Source organism: Poecilia latipinna, unplaced genomic scaffold (genome assembly GCF_001443285.1).
Source record: "Poecilia latipinna isolate Pla-1442-1.1 unplaced genomic scaffold, P_latipinna-1.0 Scaffold926, whole genome shotgun sequence".
Classification (NCBI taxonomy): Eukaryota; Metazoa; Chordata; class Actinopteri; order Cyprinodontiformes; family Poeciliidae; genus Poecilia; species Poecilia latipinna.
This window is the reverse complement of record NW_015113542.1, coordinates 90,405-108,630: the sequence shown is the minus strand read 5'-3', so window position 1 is coordinate 108,630 and position 18,226 is coordinate 90,405. Positions and strand designations below refer to the sequence as shown.

At 39.5% G+C, this 18,226-nt stretch overlaps 1 protein-coding gene across 1 annotated transcript in view; it reads left to right on the top strand.

Moving 5' to 3' along the window:
- Window positions 1–792: 792 nt before the first annotated feature.
- The window catches only part of cyp26b1 (cytochrome P450, family 26, subfamily b, polypeptide 1), a 37,068-nt gene continuing 19,634 nt past the window's right edge, over window positions 793–18,226 (top strand). The window contains exon 1 of the mRNA XM_015049098.1: window positions 793–1,949. Within this exon, the coding sequence (XP_014904584.1) occupies window positions 1,746–1,949 (204 nt within the window). The 5' untranslated portion in view covers window positions 793–1,745. The remainder of the gene's footprint in view (window positions 1,950–18,226) is intronic.

Genomic DNA, 18,226 nt, shown 5'->3' with positions numbered 1-18,226 from the left:
TGATAAATTGTCCCAGAAATTATTGAAATAAACAATAATATTGTTGTTTTCACATCATTTTTAAAGTAATATAATGGTAATAGTGGCATAATAATTAATGAACACGTTCTCAGATTAATAAACTTTAATACCTAATGAACATTTAGCACCAGAACTGGAAGACATTTTAAATATACAAATCAAATAAACAAAGAGAAATGAAGTTTCTGTAAACCAAACTCTGCTTCAAAAACAGATCTGAGACCAAAACACCAGGCTGAAGACGTTTGTCATCCAGTTTTCAGCAGGAAAAACAAAGAAAACAATAAATCATCCAAATGGAAACGATTGAGTTCATTTTAATTTATCATATGACTAATTGATTTAGCATACCAACTTGTGGCGCCCCCTCTAGCACGGCGCCCACAGCGCAAACCCCCTTTCTGCGCCCGTCTCCGCGGATTGCGCTGCGTGTTTTCGGCCGCAGGTGACCGCCTCTGGAGCACAAGAAGGATGAGGAGAGCGCACGTCCCGCACGGAGCCCAGCTTCTCCCTCTCCTCCTCCCCTCAGCCGCTGGCGCCGCGCCAGCTCCAGCACGAGCCTCTCCACCTCTCCTCTTACGCCGCTTGCTGCTCACTTTACAGCGGCCCCCTCCTCCTCCTGTTTCTGACGGGAGGGGGGGGGGGTCTCCGGGAGCTGAGGGAGGGGGGGCAGAGGGGGGGGGGGGAAGATGGGAGGGGAGTCTGGGGCTGGAGGGGGGCGACGGGAGCCCTTGGCCGCCTATTCGCCTTCCAGTTGCCTCCACACTATATAAACACTCATTGGTGCCTCTGGCTGGACGCACACACACTCTTCACGCACACACACTCACGCACTGAGGGTGACTTGTGTGTGCAGCCAGCAGAGAGAGAGAGAGACGCTCGGAGAGACAGAAAGGTGCGCAGAAAGCAGAGAGGACGGCAGACAGAGAGCAGCAGCAGGACGGAGCATCTCCTGCGCATCACTGCAGCTTCAAGGATCTTAAACGTCTCCAACTGCAACGCACTGAGGCGCGTAAACCTTTTCAAATATACAGATTTTTATTTTTTCAAAAAGAGTTTTGGATCTGAATCACGCGGTTCCTGGAAGAGTTTCCCCCCATTTAAAGCAACTTTTTCCATCCCAGTCCAGAAGTTTTAAAAAGAAAAAAGTTTAAACTTTTCTTGGCCCCAGGCTCGGCTTCCCTTTTTCCCCGTGTTTTTTTTTTTATTTTAAATATTATTAATAATATTTGTCTCAAATTTCCAGACATTTTTTTTTTTACTTTATACTTCCAATTTTTTAACCCAGAAACTCACAAAAATGAACTTTCAAACACCAGGAGCGTCCCCAGCCAGGTGTGCCTCCAGCCCCAGATGTTTAAATCATTAAAGCAAACTGACTTTCGGTGATTTCATTTTTGTTTTTTCCTCTGAAGGTTTGAGATTAAAGCGTCACCTGTTGCTGCGTCTCCTCCACTCAGACAACCGCGATTTGCGCTCTGGAGACGCCAAAAAACAATCAGAAAAAGAGAACATAATCCATATCACACCTCCGCAGTTCATTCATTCCCAAAGCAAAAAGAAAAAGAAAAAAAAGAAAATCAACCCGCGCCAGGAGCGTTTGGAGTGCGTAAATCGGCGCTGCGCTTTTTACGCACAAGAAAATAATCAACAAATCAACAAAAACTTGTGACCCAGACTTTTATTTCTTTATTTTTTTGAACATCTTCGTCATCCTCCTCATCATGCTGTTCGACAGCTTCGATTTGATCTCGGCTCTGGCCACGCTGGCCGCCTGCCTGGTGTCCATGGCGCTGCTGGTCGCCGTCTCCCAGCAGCTCTGGCAGCTCCGGTGGACGGCCACCCGGGACAAGAACTGCAAGCTGCCGATGCCCAAAGGCTCCATGGGCTTCCCGTTCATCGGAGAGACCTGCCACTGGCTGCTGCAGGTAAGCCTGGACCCGGGTGGGATCGTTTGATTCCGACCCGATCAGAGGGAACTTTGCGTTTTACACTTATCCATTTGGTCAGAATTAGTGAAGTTATCAAGTTACTGATGAGTTAGTCTGATTTTTCCCCGCTAAGCTTTTCACTATAACCCGAGGCAGGAAAGTTCAAACTACTTTGAAATTATCCCGAGTTTGCAGCTCATATTTGTTGGAGATTCCTCCGGTTTGTGAAGTTTGTAGCTGGACTCGTGCTGATAAACGCATTAATCACATTAGATGCGAAGTTTGACTTAAAAGTTGATTTTTTTTGTTGTTGGAGTTATCTCCAATTTGTCAAGTTTGTAGCTTGGCGTCATGTTGAAAGATGCATCAGATTCAAAGGACGGGAATGCGTTTACATGGAGATGATGAGTTTCTGCAGCTCCATCCTCCAAAATCCCAACTTTAAAGAGCTGGAGCATCCTTTGCCTCCAGCCGCAAAGCCGATCAGAGCGAACACGTAAAGCTGGAGGAGGAGGAAGAGGAGGAGGGTATCGGTAATAATAGCGAGGATCGGAGAAATAATGATGAGCGAAGTTCACCGGGACGCGCGGAGGCACGTCGGCAGCGTGCGGGGTTTGAACTCGCGGTGCTCCCGTCGGTGCAACATCTGACACCGAAAGAGAGAGAAGAGAGAGAGAGAAGAGAGAGAGAGGAGACGCGTTCCCGGAATGCAGCCGAGGACCACGGCCAAGTTTATGGAGCGGCGACGGGAGGGGATAGGGGGGCTTGTATGTCAGTCTGATGGAGGAGGCTGAGAGTGTCTGCGCTTATGAGGTCCAAATGTCTCCGAAACGCGCTGGAAAAGTGTGGAAAAGTCCAGATTGTTGGCCGCGGCGCTGGTTCTGCAGGAGACTTTTCTTTTTTCTTTTTTTTCCTGAGGTGAAATCAGAGATGCACCGATCAGCCTTGAGTTCCTGCAAAATACCGATTTTTGTTTTCACCTAAAGATGGTTGGAAGAGTCTATTCCGTTTCAAAATGTTGTTGTTTTCTTAGAGCGGTTCCACGGCGCGTAGTTGTCCTGAAGTGAAGCTTAGAGACTTTCCTTTAACACCGGAGGTCAGGATTTTGTAAAGTGAGATTATTAGCACCTGCAGCAGATTAATTTCTTTGGGTCTTTATTTATTATAAATCCAGATTAGATGAAGCTGGAGGCTGAAATCAAAGCGCATTAAAACTCTAACACCAAAAATGTAAAAGTGGTTTGTGGGAACCTTTCAGTCGTTATTTACACAGAAACCGATTAGAGTTTATTCAGGTAGGAGACGTTATCTTTGAAACGGCAACTGAGAACAGATCATGTAAAAAACAAAGTAAAGTTGTGTAAAAAATATCTCTACTTGTTTCACACAAGAACACAATAGGTGTCGCACCGCCTCCAACCTCCATTTCCTGTATGAATAATCAGCAACTTTTAAATAAATAACCGACCAAAGCTAATTTAACGATTTCTTAGAGGTTCTTGAAATACAGTATTTGTAAACTGAAATGCTGTTTTTTTGAGTTTAGAAACCTACTTTAGTCGTTAACGTTAGCATATAAGAACAGCCAACCTGGATCTTTACTAAACAAAGTTGTTGAAAGTTTCGATTTGGCTTTGGGAAAATACCAAATAAATGCATTTTTACTCATCATACAGTGTCAAATAAAGCTCCACTTAGTAAAATGTGGTAGTTTTGCTACATTGGCTCCTGATATAAATCATAAAATTTAGATGTTACAGTTGCTGCAGTTTCCTTCTTGGCCAGCAGGTGTTGCTGTAGAAACAACTAACCAAGTCAGAGCAGAAATACAACCAGAGTAAGAATTTCTCAAACGTAAATGTAACTCAGCAGCTTTTAATCTATATATAATGTATAAAATATGGACTTTTTTGTTTGTAAGACTGTAGAACTCGACTGCAGCAGCTTACAAACATCAGTATGAACAAGATTAGACAAAAAATGAGAACAAAACTGAAGAACCTTTAAAGATTTGAAAAGGTATCTAAAAGTAGTAGTAGCTCAGTGGTGACACCTACTGTTTGAAACAGGAAGTGCAGCGATTCTAGTACATCCCAAGGTTGTGCTGTTACAACAAAGGCTTTTATGCTTTTCTACAGTTATACGAGTCAAGTTGTTCGGTCCGTTTCTCCCTGCGGGGGGCGCTAGACCTCCATTAAGTTCACAATGAGTGCCACTGTCAAGACTACAAACGTATTTTTGAGAATAAAATGTGTGAATGTCTGATTTTAGCAATGATTGAGTTTTTTTGTTGCTACTATGAGTTTTGGCCACATGGGGGCAGCAGATACGAGTTTTTAAAGTAGTAATTACATATTTTTGCGTTCAGTGATGTTCTTTGACCCGACTGGGTCGTTTTAGCCCAGGATTCCCATGTTTTGGTCCCGTTTTTGGTCGGGTGTTGCTCTTTGCGTACTCTATGTTCCAGCAGTTATTTTCTATCCGTATTTGTTTAGTTTCTGCTGAGCTTTTCAGCCAAAAACAGCACTGCTGGTGGGTTAACGGGGAACCAAAATAGTTCATTTGTGCACCGGGCGGCCAAACATTGAGCTGAAACTCGCTATGAAGAATTACAGCGGGGTGTTTGTTTACATCAATGAACAAGTGGCGGCTCTGTAGCCGCGCGTCCCGAGGTAACAGCGAGGGCTTTAAATCTCTCCCGATACAAATCGACCGGTTCGAGATTATTTTCTTTTCTCAACTCACATCCTCTTTTGTTCTGCCGCGCTCTCGCCTGGCGTCCCCTGGCACCTCGTTCAGGACTCCAACATAAACACTTAAGTGTCTAAACGTGTGTGTACAGTGTATATATTTTTACCTCGTCACACACACAGCTACATATTTCTGTGGCTGATCCATTTTAAAGCGATCTGCAGTTAGAAATAGCGGCGCGGCCACTCTGCCAAGGATCTGTCTGCTCTCATTAGGAGCCGGAGCTTTCTGAATGGACGGTGCCAAGCTACTGAGGGAGGACACACACAGAGCAGAGAATCACTTACCTACACCGGCACATTTATGCACACAAAACAGCAAGAAGAAATAACAACAATCTAGACCATTCCAGATGTGATTACTTCAAATACAAAGTGCGGTCCGGGGGCCATTTACGGCCCTCTGAGTGATTTTGGCCGGCCGAGACTAGCCTAGGTTTGGCTAGCATGCAGATACAGATTTACAAACAATGTTGGGGGGGAAATTTTTCCTTTTCCTTTCAAAAATAGAAAATGCAAGGTGCAACACAAACTACTCATCTAGATTTTTGCTTTTAATTTAATTAATTAATTCATAAAAAGGACCCAAAGCGTCCGGCGGCTTTAACTAACAGTGTTGGCATTTAATAAACCTGGGAAAATAAAGCAAGAGTGAGAAAATAAAATAATGTGTGTTTAGTTTATATAGCAGATAAAAATAATAATATATCAACCTTTGCAATTATATATAAAAAGAAAAATAATACAAGTGCATTAGGACTAGAGGTCGACTTTTATTGTATTGTGATACATTTCTTATCAAAAGAATTCCAATTTATTATCACGATAAATTTAAATTAATGTTTAACTCTCACCCCCAAAATATCCGTATTGTTAGTTTTACTATTTTGTCCAGTTTGTTCAATGAAAGTACCAATAAATATTGATTGATTTGAAAATATGATTAAATGCAGTTAGTGTTTGCAGTTTAATGATACAAATCAGGCTTTTTTAGTGATTGTGTCCTAAAAAAGTATTACAAGTGGCCATGTTCCTCAAGAGAAGTAATAAATGGTTCTTTTTGTCACTTTTATCGTTATCACAATAATAGCACAAAATATCGTGATATAACTTTAAGTCCACATCGCCACCTCTAATTTGGACAAAATGTCTTTTAATTGTTTTGGTATTTCAATAAATATAAAAAATGCTCCTAATGAGACAAAAAATAGCATAAAACCTATTTATTAAAACTCAAAATTCATGTGTCATTGATCGAAAAATGTTTTTGATTTTCAAAATGCCTGATTTTGATCAGTAATTCATTTTTCCCACCTATAGGGGGCGCACTTAGGAATCTAATGGTAATATAAAAACATTTAGAGGATAATCAGACGTGAACATTTCCTGAAACAGTTTATGATTAATCAGTCCAAATAAACTTAACAGTGAATACTTTATGCTTCCACAAGGTGTCACTAATGTGCAAAAATGCTCCATATTTTTTTTTAAAGACATGTATTCTTACAATTTTTAAAAAATAATAACTAAGTTAAAAAAACTAAGTTCTTGGTGAATCAGGAACAATTATTTGTTTTTTCTTCATTTACAGAATCTCACATTTTGATATCTATTGAAACACGTGTTTATTCGTGGTTTATGTTTTTGAATAACAGACACAATATTTTCGCACAGCTTGTTTTTATGCACAAACTGCAACAGCGACAGCTTTTAATCTGTCATCCATCTTTCCTCTAATCCCGTCAGATTGACGGTGATGAAGTGTAAATTATAGTGTGCAGGTTAACAACCGCCGCCCAGACCAAACGCGCTCTTCACACGAAGTCCTTCGTATCCTGCACCTGCTGTCAGCTCTACGCTAAACATCAGGGAAACAGTTTTAAAAATCAAACATCTTGGCTGTTTTTGAGACGCTTTTGACTTTTTTTTAATTTAAATCTTCTTAAATATAAACTGAGTCCAAGCTTCAGTTCAAAGTCACATCTACACACCTTTTAAGTGTTATTTTTTTTAAAGCTTTTATAAATCCTTGTAAAATATGATTGTAATCATGATCCTAATCATAAGTTTGGAGTCAAATTTTTATTTCACTTCAAGTTAAATTATTGAGCTGATCAGTGATAAAGAATCAGAAACTATTTTGGATCTAGGATAAAGAATAAACACTGAAAAAACGTCACTAAGCTAAAAGTTTAATTACGTTAAATACGTTATATGCTAAAATGTATTAAGTAGCCATTTGTGGTTTTAGATACAGCTGACATGGATCACTGCCCAGGGTGGCTTAAAGTCCGGGGGCGGCCCAGACAATTTCCTATCTGTTGTTGATTTTTTGCACATCCACTAAACGGACAGGATAAACAGCTCTGGCCGACGTTGGCACTAAACTAACGGGGATTTAAAAGTGTCTGAAGGAACAGAAATGGTCAACAAATTTAAATATGCCTTGAATTTTAAAAGAAATGACAAAATATTACGTTAATTCTTCTTCATATTTGACTTATCAGTAAAAGTTATACCAACAGTTGATGTCAGAAGTTTTATTTATTTTCTAAGATCAGGTTTTCCTGATCTCCAGATTGTATTTTAAAACTCCTGATGAACAGATTAGTTTTTATGCTACATTTAGTGTTACAGTAATGTAAACACACAAAAAGAAAAGGGTTAAGAGTTTTTCAGGCCCAAAACAAAGTTTCATTTCAGTTCAAATTATTAATACTTAGCCTATTTGACGTAATATTGCACTATAATGTGTTATTGTATTAAAACCGTAACGTCAGATTAAAATTAAAGCATTTTTATAGGATTTTAAGACGTTTGAGCCCAAATATTCGCGATCATCTGGTGGAAATGAAAGTCAGCTTGGTTCGACAGTGAATCCATGAAATAACAAACTGTTAGAACATATTTTCTGTTCTTTAGAAAAACCACAAAGTCTCTACTGTACCGACAGTCATGACAAAACCCCCAGAAATCCATCCAGTCGACTTCTTCAGAGGTTTTCAGAGGGTTGTGCCTTAAGCGGCTCAGACAGAGCGAGCATTGTGAGGCCCGGTGGCTTCATCTATAGTATTTTCCATTACTGCGGTGCAGCTCGCTGTGTGCTGTATGACTGCGGTTATACACACAAAAACCCAAGGCAGGAATCTCATGAAGTCATAAAACATCCCCAAAACATAATGCATGATGATGCAGAATCCACATCCACAGTCTGGAAAAGTTAGGATTTGTTTTTGTCTTCCAGGTCTGGAACGTTATTCACAGAGAAAGTGGAGCTTGGAAATATGTTTGTAATCTGAAGCATCTACTGGTATTAAAGGGCACCAATGTTTGGTAAAGCTACTGTTCAAAACAAGCAGAAAAGCAAAAAAATGTGCACAAAATACCTTAATAGTTATTTAATTAGAGACCAAAATTAGCTCAAATAAACTTACTCCTTACATACAAAACAGGAGAAATTATGCTGGAAATATTTCACATGAAAAAAACCCAACAAACTACTTATTACAATTTAAAACGTAAAGTTAGTAAGCTACCAGAGCAGATAGCCTGACTAAGTAATCAGCAAATATTGGTATTAAAGCAAAGAACAAAGAGATAAAATATTACGCCTACTAAATATCTGAAGAAACTTAATTTTGTGGAAATTTGTTCTATATTTTATGTATAAAAATAGAGTACAAGTACAGTAAAAACAACTAAAACTCAGCATTTATTATTTTACAGCTATATTTCTCTCAAAGAAAGATTAATGTATATTTCTGTCAGAAACTTTAAAGTAAATACAGTGAAACTGGGTTTTTTATTCATCATTCTGATAATAATCTTGTAAAAAAATGCTAGGTCCAGACTGTATTTCTTGTCCTGTTGCTGAGGTGATAAATATCTGAATCTTTTTACATTTTGTGCTGTTTTTATGTAAAACGAAGACATCTTTGGGTTCAGAGGTTATCATTTAAAGACTAAACGTCCAGTGTAAATTCATCAGGAGGTTACCTGTAAACCACTGACTTGTTGGAAAAGCACATTTTATACATTTTCCTTTAGTTTTGGATTCTTTTTGGAACTGAATAATTAAAAATCTCACATTTTGCAAATATCTGCTGTAAATTTTGCACATATTTATTCAAAACTGGAACAAAAATATAAAGATTTTAAAAACATTTGGGTCTGGAAATACATGCCAGTTTTAAATATGAGCGGACCAGGGACCTGGTTAGTTTGTGTTTTTCTTGTGCAGAGATTCGTAGCTCATGAAACGAGGGGCGTCCCTTCGCGTGTTAACATTCAAGGCAGGATCCCCGAACCTCCAAGGACTCTTCCTCAGCCGTCACGTAAACTTTCAAAGCGTCCAATCCAACTTTTCTTGTAGTTTTTGTCAAAACACACATCCAAAAAAATAACATTCGTGTGTAAACGTTAAGATTCAGCCGCATTCTCAGTGCTTTACCGTTACTTCCGTCGTTCGACTGGTTTTGCGTCGTTTCGATCTTTCGTTACGAATTTGTCAGTCTCTCCAACATGTGAGTGTTTTTAAAAGATTTTCCTGTCGCCTCACAATCCGATTCTCTAAATGTGACTTTTCACCCCCGTCGTCTATGTTTTCGTCCTCATGTTTTCATCCTCATGTTTTCATCCTCATTATCAGTTTCCCCAATGTTAAACTAGTCCACTGGTTTGTGGCAGAAAGTGTTAAATCTATACGTTTAAGCCACTTTCTGTCCGTCTCTAGGTCCATGCGACCTCGCTGTCCTCCTCTTGTAGATTAGCGTGAGGTTCTGGCAGCGGTCTCCCCTGCCCCTGCTTTCACCCCAAGAACACACTGCTCCCTCCTTCAACACTCTTGTCCTGGGCCGACTATAGCGGCCAGTGTTAATCCCCCTCCCCTCATCGAGTGAGTGTGTAGGTGTGTGAAAGAGAGGTGGCTGCACGTTTATCGCTTACAAACTTTGTGTGTGAAAAGCTTAAAGGATAAAGCGGGTGTCTTTCGGTCCTTCGGTCAACAAAACAACCACAAATACGCCCAAAAAGAGACTCATGGTGAAGTTTTCCCATCACTTTGACTTTAGCTACATGGGGTTTATACTGTTAAATTATGTAGATAATTGGTTTAAAGGTTTTTTCACACCTGATAGTCCAATAGACTTGGTTGAATTGGGGACTAAAATTGCACGTTTATTACATTTTCAGATGATGTGGTGAAAAAAACAGTTCCCCTCCTCGCCTGTGGTGGCGCTGCAATAAGAACCACTCAAGGAAACAACACAAAAACCTCTGAAGAAGACATGAGCGCAATTTCCTTCACAAAATGTGGACAAAAACGTCAGATTTTAGCTGATTTTGTTGTTTCTAAAAGTCCATGAACTATTTAACCCACTAGCACTACTCTCACGTTTGTTTTGGTTGTATTTACCCAGAATGCACTGCACTATAGTCCATTATCTGCTTTTGGAGTGTTCTACAGTCTGGTTGGTGTTCACATATACATTTGAACCGCACCAGAGTTCATTTCAACTGAACCAAGACCGAGATATTTCGCATGTTTGGTCTGCATCTCAAAGTTGGGTTAAAGTGGCCCAAACAGGACTGGCTGTATATTGGATGGTATCTTTATGCTCTTTATGAATGCACAAATGTCGATGAAGACAAAAATCAAAGTGTCTTCCTGGTGTTTTGTGTCTTTAGCCTTTCATTACTGCTCTCAATATGTGGATTTTTTTCAATAAAAGGCCTTTTTTGAGTCTGTATACACCAGCTAACGATTAAAACAACTAAATTAATTGAAGAATATTTCAATAATTGATTCAATACGATTAATTGATAAAATTGGCTTTATGCCATGTTATAATGTTACATCAAAAATGTACCTGGAGTGTTGCCTTGTGAAATCTTTTAATCTCCATGGCAACCATTCAGCCGTGCAAAACGCCTGGGTGGACGTAGCCCCGCCTTCAAGGCACAGCTCCTCCTCAGAGCTGCAGTTTCTAAGCTTACCCCTCACAGAGCTGCTCCTTCAGACTAGCCAGCAGCAATTAGCAAACACCTGGTTGAACTACGCATCTGCTGAGCTCATTAGAGCAGCTACTTCTCAGTAAAACGTTGGTAAAAACGTTGCTAAAGTGTTTAACAGATGCACAATTTTGTGATGACTTCCTAAAGAGACAAAGGCCCAATTTCAAGGTCATATTTGATCTATATGCCATTTTTATAATAACAGAAGTTAACATATTTATTTGATTGTGCTATACAATGGCACTATGTGTCTGGAAAACGCATAACAAATAACATCCATCCATCCATTTTCTATTTTTGATGTTTTCAATTCCTAAAATTGATATTTTTTATTGGCCCTTGAGAGAAAAAGTTTGGACACCCTGATAGCGAGGAACAAACAAGATTAATAACATTTGTTTTTATTTGGATGTGCAACAAAACCTTCTGCACTGCAAAAAACCAAAATATTACCAAGTATTCTGGTTTGGTTTCTAGTGCAAATATTTGGATACAATTAAATGAGACGAAACTAACTTACAACTAATTTTCCTCCAATAAAAAGGAGTTTATTTTAGATCAATAATTATTCCTTAACATTGGTGAAAAAGTTTCGGTTCCATTGGCAGATTATTTTCACTTATAACGAAACATTTTCCCCATTTAAAGTGAATAATTTGCCAATAGAACTAGAATGTTTTCATCAATATTAAGGGATTACTGACATAAAGAAGTTCCTACATCTTGATTAAAGGTCATCTGTAGGTTAGTTTTGTCTTATTTCAAACATACTAAGGTATTTGCACCAGGAACCAGATCAAACATACTTGGTAAGATTTTGTGTTTTTGCAGTGTGAACATATCTGAGATCCGCTCTGTTTGTACTGAGGCAGGGAAACGTCTGTGTGTGTGTGTGTGTGTGTGTGTGTGTGTGTGTGTGTGTGTGTGTCTGGGTATTAGCTGGGGTCCTGGGGTTAGCGCTTAGAGAGTTTTGAACAACCATAATCTCCCTTTCTATAATGTCCCCGGGTCAGGGGCCAGCCCTGCCTCCCCCTCCGTGTCTCTCCAGCTCCTTCGCCATTCTTCGTGTTTTCTGGCTGAACCATCTAAAACCTCCCGCTCCCCCCGTTTAATCCGTCCTGTTTAAAAAAACGAGGGCCCGTCCCATCTCTCTGCCTGCACTGCCACGCTCTGCGCCTGCTTTCTCTGCCTCCGTTTTTGGCTCTTCGCTCCCCCCCTCCTCTCCTCTCTTCGGTTTCCTTCCCTCTTCGCTTTCTCTCATCTTGTTCCTCCTCCTCCTCCTCCCTCCGGGTCTCCCTGATGCGGTGGCGTGACCGCAAAGGGACGGGGTTCATTGTCAAGTCGAGGACCTATCGCCCCATTCAAACACACAATCACTCACACATAAAAGCCCTCACACTGGATCCTCGGTATCTCTGGCACCGGCTGAATGATTGACGGCTGAAAAGAGACGAGGAATTCCCTCGGTGCCTTTGACCTCGTTTCCTCTCTCTTGTTCTCCTCCGCTCTCGCTGCCGTTTCACTTTTTCATTTTTAACCTTTATTTTAGACGTAACCGTGGAGATCGCCGGCTTTGGATCCACCTGCCAGTTGAGCCTCCTGGCTTTCGAGGGAGTTCAGTTCCTGCGATTTCTGCGGGAACGTTTTTCGGCTTGGTGCGTTTCGCTCACCTGCTCGGTCGCCGACTTTCGCCGCTGACAAACATCTCGATCTTCACTTTCACCTAACGCCAAACCTTTGATAACAATCTGATTTTTATAGCAAAAAAATAAATAGATGTGGCGCAGTCTGACTAATAAATGAGTGTTTTTTGTAACTTTCCAGTGGATTTTCATAAAATCAAACAAAAACCAAATCAAACCTGGTCCAGTCCTGTCTTGGTTTTGTTCACTTTCAGATGGAGTTTCACACCAGATCAGTAACATATTGTAAAAACACAAAATTTTACCAAGTATGTTTACTTAGTTTCTATCTTAGTACATTTGAAATTAGGCAAAATTAACTTAAAATTAAATTTTTTCAGGATATTGCAGCATATCTTAAGTAAATTTTCAAATATAGATTAAAAAACTACTTATTTTCCCGTATTAAGTTGGTTTTGGCTTTTTGTGTTTACAATTATTGCAAACGTGAAGCTTCAAGTACTATAATGCAAATTAATAAAAATTTAATTTAAAGGTAGTTTTCTTTCAGTGGTTCTCAAACAAAACGTAAAATAAAGTCAGGTCCTCCCTTATTTTATTTTTATTTTTTCAGGTATAATTTCACACCAGCACAGTAATACAGTCAGAAAACAACAAATTTTATCACTTATCTTCGTCTAATTTCTATCTTTGGACACCTGAAGTTTGACAAAGCTGACATAAAAAAGTAGCTTTTTGGTAAGACGTATAAGCTTGTTTCACGTAAATAAAAAATGAAAAGACATTTTCCCGTTATAAGTTGTGTTTTTTCAGACTGTCAGGAAAAACCCAATTATTGTCAATTTTGTTTGGGAAAATGTGGCGTTTGGTCACCCGTTGTTCAGCTAAAACTAACATCAGTTTCCATCAGTTTGATTTGTAAAATAGCATTTAATTTGATTTACCTCTTTGTAATGTTGTGAATTTACCAAAATATGATTGATCTGAATGTGAGAACATGTAGAGTTTACCAACGGTAAAAAAGAACAGAAAGCGAGTTAATATTGATATTTTATTTGCTGAATTTGACGTAGAATATGTGCTGAATAGTTTAACATCCTGCGGATGTTTTTTGTTGATGCTCGTCTCACGTATGGAGTCACAAAGTCGTTCAGCTGTTATTTAATTTATTTTTTAAGAGCCTCCTTGGCAGGCAAGCAGTCTCAGTAAATAAACTGGTTTTGTTCTTTGACCAAGACGTTCAAAAGTTTAAACTTTAAGAAACGTCGATATCAAACATTTTCATCAGAAAGTGAGCGGAGCGGTTGGATTAGTTTGAGACCGGACCTGGCAGCCGCTCGCCTTCATCCGCCTCTGATCGGCTGAGATTGGTCGTTTTTAATCCAACGTCAACTGGCTAGCCAACCGGCTAACCGCAGCTTTAACAGGCGATGAAGGACAACCAATCAGACGGACGACAGAGGATGAGGTTACAAAAAACAGTTTAATTCATTTATTTTAAATAATGTCACTGTAAAAACATGGAGCTACGCCATTAACTCTAATTAAAGCAGAACAAAAGTCACAGAAACTGTTGATTATTGTATATTTTATGAATTTATCAACTTTTTGTATGAAATATAATTAATTTTTATTGCTGTGTGTTTAATGACGGACCCTAGGAAGTTCATTACCTTAAAAAGTAAACAAGAACCAACTGATTCTGTGAAATTTTTACTGAATTTTTTAACTGATTTCAGTGAATGTAAATCACGTACATAATAAAACAGTGAATCATAAAGCTGTACTTTGATGCTAATTTAGTAATTCATGGCTTCATTTCAGGTTTTACAGGACAAGCAGAAGGTTTTTTAGCTCTACTTTGCTGTTTTCTTATCAGTCTCTCTCTCTAATACCTTAAATGTGAACTTTTCCTCCCTCTCTCCTCGCACACGAGAGTGTGTGTGATCAGAGCAAACATAATTAGCTGTGTTTTTTTGTCTTGCCCTAATAAAAGAGTCATTTGTTGGACATTTCCACTGCGCTACAAAGAGCACATTTATAAGCCCCGGCCCAGGTTCGCCCCCAGGCCAACCCCAACAGTACAGACGGGGGTATTTTTAGCTCGGCCGGCGGGTTAGCGAGCCGGGACAGCGTGAGCGAGTCTGTTGGTGTGCAACAAGGAAAACTTGGATATTTGATGGGAATGTCTGGGATGGAGCTGGTCAGGAAGCTTCTGCTGATTTCAGGACCCAAACGTTTTATTTGGGTGAGATTCATCAGAGAGACGCCGATTTGTCTCGTGTTTGTTGAGGTTTTTGTAAAATACCCGAATAAATCAGGTTGAAATAATAAAAGGAAGTGAATGAAGGCGAACACCACAGGTTGCAAGGACGGCCTTTAGATAGAAAAGTGTTTTAGTGAGAGTATGAAAGCTTTAACCTGGACAAAAACCTGATGTAACCCGGCTCCAGCCACGCCTTGGGGTGCAGTTTCAGTCACCGGCGCCGGGTTTATTCTCACTTTACAGTTAGTCGGCAGCTCAAGGGAAACGGAGGGAAAGTGTTTCATTTTACAAAGAAAAACTGGATTTGGTATTCCCTTCATTTTATTGCACACTGCTGGGTGGAAAATGTCAGAGGAGGACATGCATTTATTTTGCACTCTTTAAAAACACAATTAATGGTGCCCGTATCTGATTTTTTACATAAAGAAGTGCAACACTAAACGCGCTTTCCTTTAATTTATTTATCAATTATATTGTTGTTTGAATATTCAAAGAAGAGATCAGAACCTGACTTAGAGAAAAAGCATAAAACATTTTCTCTGGAAATATTTTGTGTACTTTTTTAGTTTATTCTTATATTAAAGGTAAATGTGGTTGGGAAATTATTGTTGTTTACCAAAATATTTCAATTTATTCATATGATAAACTTTGGAATATCCATCAAATATTGCATCCATAAAGTTACAATAATTAATAAATTAAATATTTTATGACACAAATTCAAAATGCTGATTTTAATCTGAGGTAAATTTATTTTAGCAGCGTTTTCTCTGAAAGTGTGAATCTTTACATTTTGTGTTAATGAAAGTGAAATAAATGTTATTTAATGTTACGTTATTTTAACTGTGCCTGGATTCCTGTGGTTAAGGCTGCCAGTCCCAATAATATAGTTTTATTTTTTAAAATAACGTTTTGGCGATAATAGAAGAGCAGGAAGGAAGAAATGCAGCAATGAAAAATGTTTGACCAAAGAATTTTAAGTGAATTAAACAAAAGACAATTTTACCGTATGCACATGTACGCTCCAATTTAAATAATTAAAATCGCACAACGTTGTATTGTTACGTAGATGGGTTTATTTATTTTTAATCTTTTATATAAAATTGCAATAAATGACTAAAATCTCAGTTTTTGCTTTCGTCTAAGAAAAATGCCACCAGTTCCTTTAAATTTGTTTTAAAAAATACAATGTTTACGTAAACTTAATACAACAACGTGTTTTTATTTGCGTTTGCTTTGATATTTGCTAGCGTTCTGTAGGACTGCAGCTTGTTTTCGCAGACGGTCGTAACGGATAAACTACTTTTATTATTTTATACTGTTGAAAACGCAGAACAGCAAAGAAAAGAACAAAAAAGTTGAATAATTATTTTAAAATTACGCAGTTAAAGAACCGTAAGGTTGTATTAATCCTGTCTCCACCGCCGGCGTGTACGTCTCCTCGTTGCTAAGCAACATGTTGACAAAGAAAGCCAAAAAACAAAAAGCTTTGACACTTCTTCGCCTGCCATCATTAGGAAAAACCTCCTTATGGTCCTCAGCTCACATCAGAGCTTTCCGCCTCTCGCCGGTTAAAATCAGCCGTAATGCTGCGGTGGTAATTTTGGTTTCTTGGAGGTTTATTTTATGAAAACGGATCGAGTGTTTACAGTGGAGAGCTTCCCTCGCTTCGCTGACGTTTGGAGGGAAACCGTGTCGCTGCCTCCGCAATCAGCGTTAAAAAAGAAAAAAAGAGCTGGACGTTTGCACATTTCGTTACGTCATGACTTTCCATGAGTTTCTCTATTTGTGTGAACATGTAAGAGTTGTTTCTTTTTTTTTTTTTAAACCAAAATTTGGCGAAGTGACACGTCTCACCTTGGAGTTAAATGTCATCCAGACCACACCCCTGGCACGGATTATTTCAGTGCAACGTTTTGGTGTTTTTTTTCCCCCACTTTCCAGCGCAGAATGTGACAGTTGAAAACCTTCGGTTTCAGAAATATGCGGGTCGAGGCGGTGGAAAGACAAACCGAGCGGAGAAACGCACATAATGCACGCAGACGCACAATCGCTCCAATCTAACGCTGTATCTGAAAGGGAGCCTTGTCTGGCTGCCTGAGGAACTCCCTTTGAATTAAACCGTGTGTGTGTGTGTGTGTGTGTGTGTGTGTGTCGGCCGGTCTGCCAGGCAGACATACTAAACCACTCTACATCCATGTGGCAGCAAAATGTAGCTTGGAAAACAACCCCACTCCAACACACACACACACACACACACACACACCCTGAGGGCTCCAGAGGCCAGCCGGCAACCTGGTGTGTGTCTGCGTTACTCAAAATGTGTGTGTGTGTGTTTGCCACAGGAGGAGGAAGTGTACAGGAGCTGGGAAAACAACTCAGGTCAACAGTTTGTACCCTGAAAGATGGAGGCAAATCAAACTCGAAGCATAAATCTACGGCAGATGAAGGACCGTAAAATTTACAAATTTGCCGTTTGGCGTAAAAGTCGGATCCAAGACAGTTTTATAGAAAAACCCTGGTGTAAACACGCAGCGTAAATAACATTTTGTCATCACCTCACAATTAGGTCTTAACATCTGAAGAAGCTTAAGCGCAATTACAACAAACACACCCGCAGACATCGCGCTGGGGTGGGGGGTAAGCTAATTAGCAGCATTTTTCTTCTATAAAAGCAGGTCTGGTGTTCAGAGGGTTTTTTTTAAGCAACATGAAACGGAGAGGCATCTGTGCTCAATTTAGCTTAACGTGGAGAAAGATGTGAGGTGCGTCGCAGGAAGGTGAGAAAGAGCTGGAGGGCAGGAAGGCTGATCGGTGCTTCTGCGTTTCCACCGACACATAAAGCACAAAACGTTTCACTGTAACTATGGCGAAGCCTCAAAAACCCAATAAGATGCATAAAACCCACGTTCAATCCATAAACTTACATACTTTAATAATCTTGATTTTGACCAAAAATCAGGAAAGGAATAACTCTTACGGTTTACGGGGAACAAAGTTTCATAAAGTGGTTAGTACTTAAAATTTACAAAAATGAGGCCAGAAAACTCAAATTTCTAGTCTACACCTCTCTGTTCGCGCCACTTGTTAACCATTGACTGAAAAACATCACGACATAAAGAAACCTTTATGTTTCTGATATGAAACGTAAACGTCTTTGTCTTAAATTTTTGTCTTAAATATCAGTTTTATTGCCAATTTCTGTTTTATCCACAGTTTTCGCTCCACGACGTTGTTTTTCTTTTCTTTTTTTAGCAGTTATGAAGCAAAGTGGTGGAACCTGAAACTGCTGCTGCGCCGGTTACTCAACAGGTTGTTGCTAGGTAACCACAGAATGAGTGAGTTGCTAGGGAACCAAAGAGAGAGTTGGTTGCTAGCTACCCAAAGAGTGAGTTGGTTGATGCCACCAATCTTGCTTAGCTAGCCAGGAGAAAATGCTGCGTGGTTCTGGATCGGAGTTCAGTGAATACACTACATATTGATTATTCCATCAGATGTATAAACTATTGATATCGATCACGTGTTTATCACAGTGTATATTGTTATTGGTTTATTGTCCAGCCGTACATTGAAAGTGGGCATAAAAGCTTTGATGAAAACGTG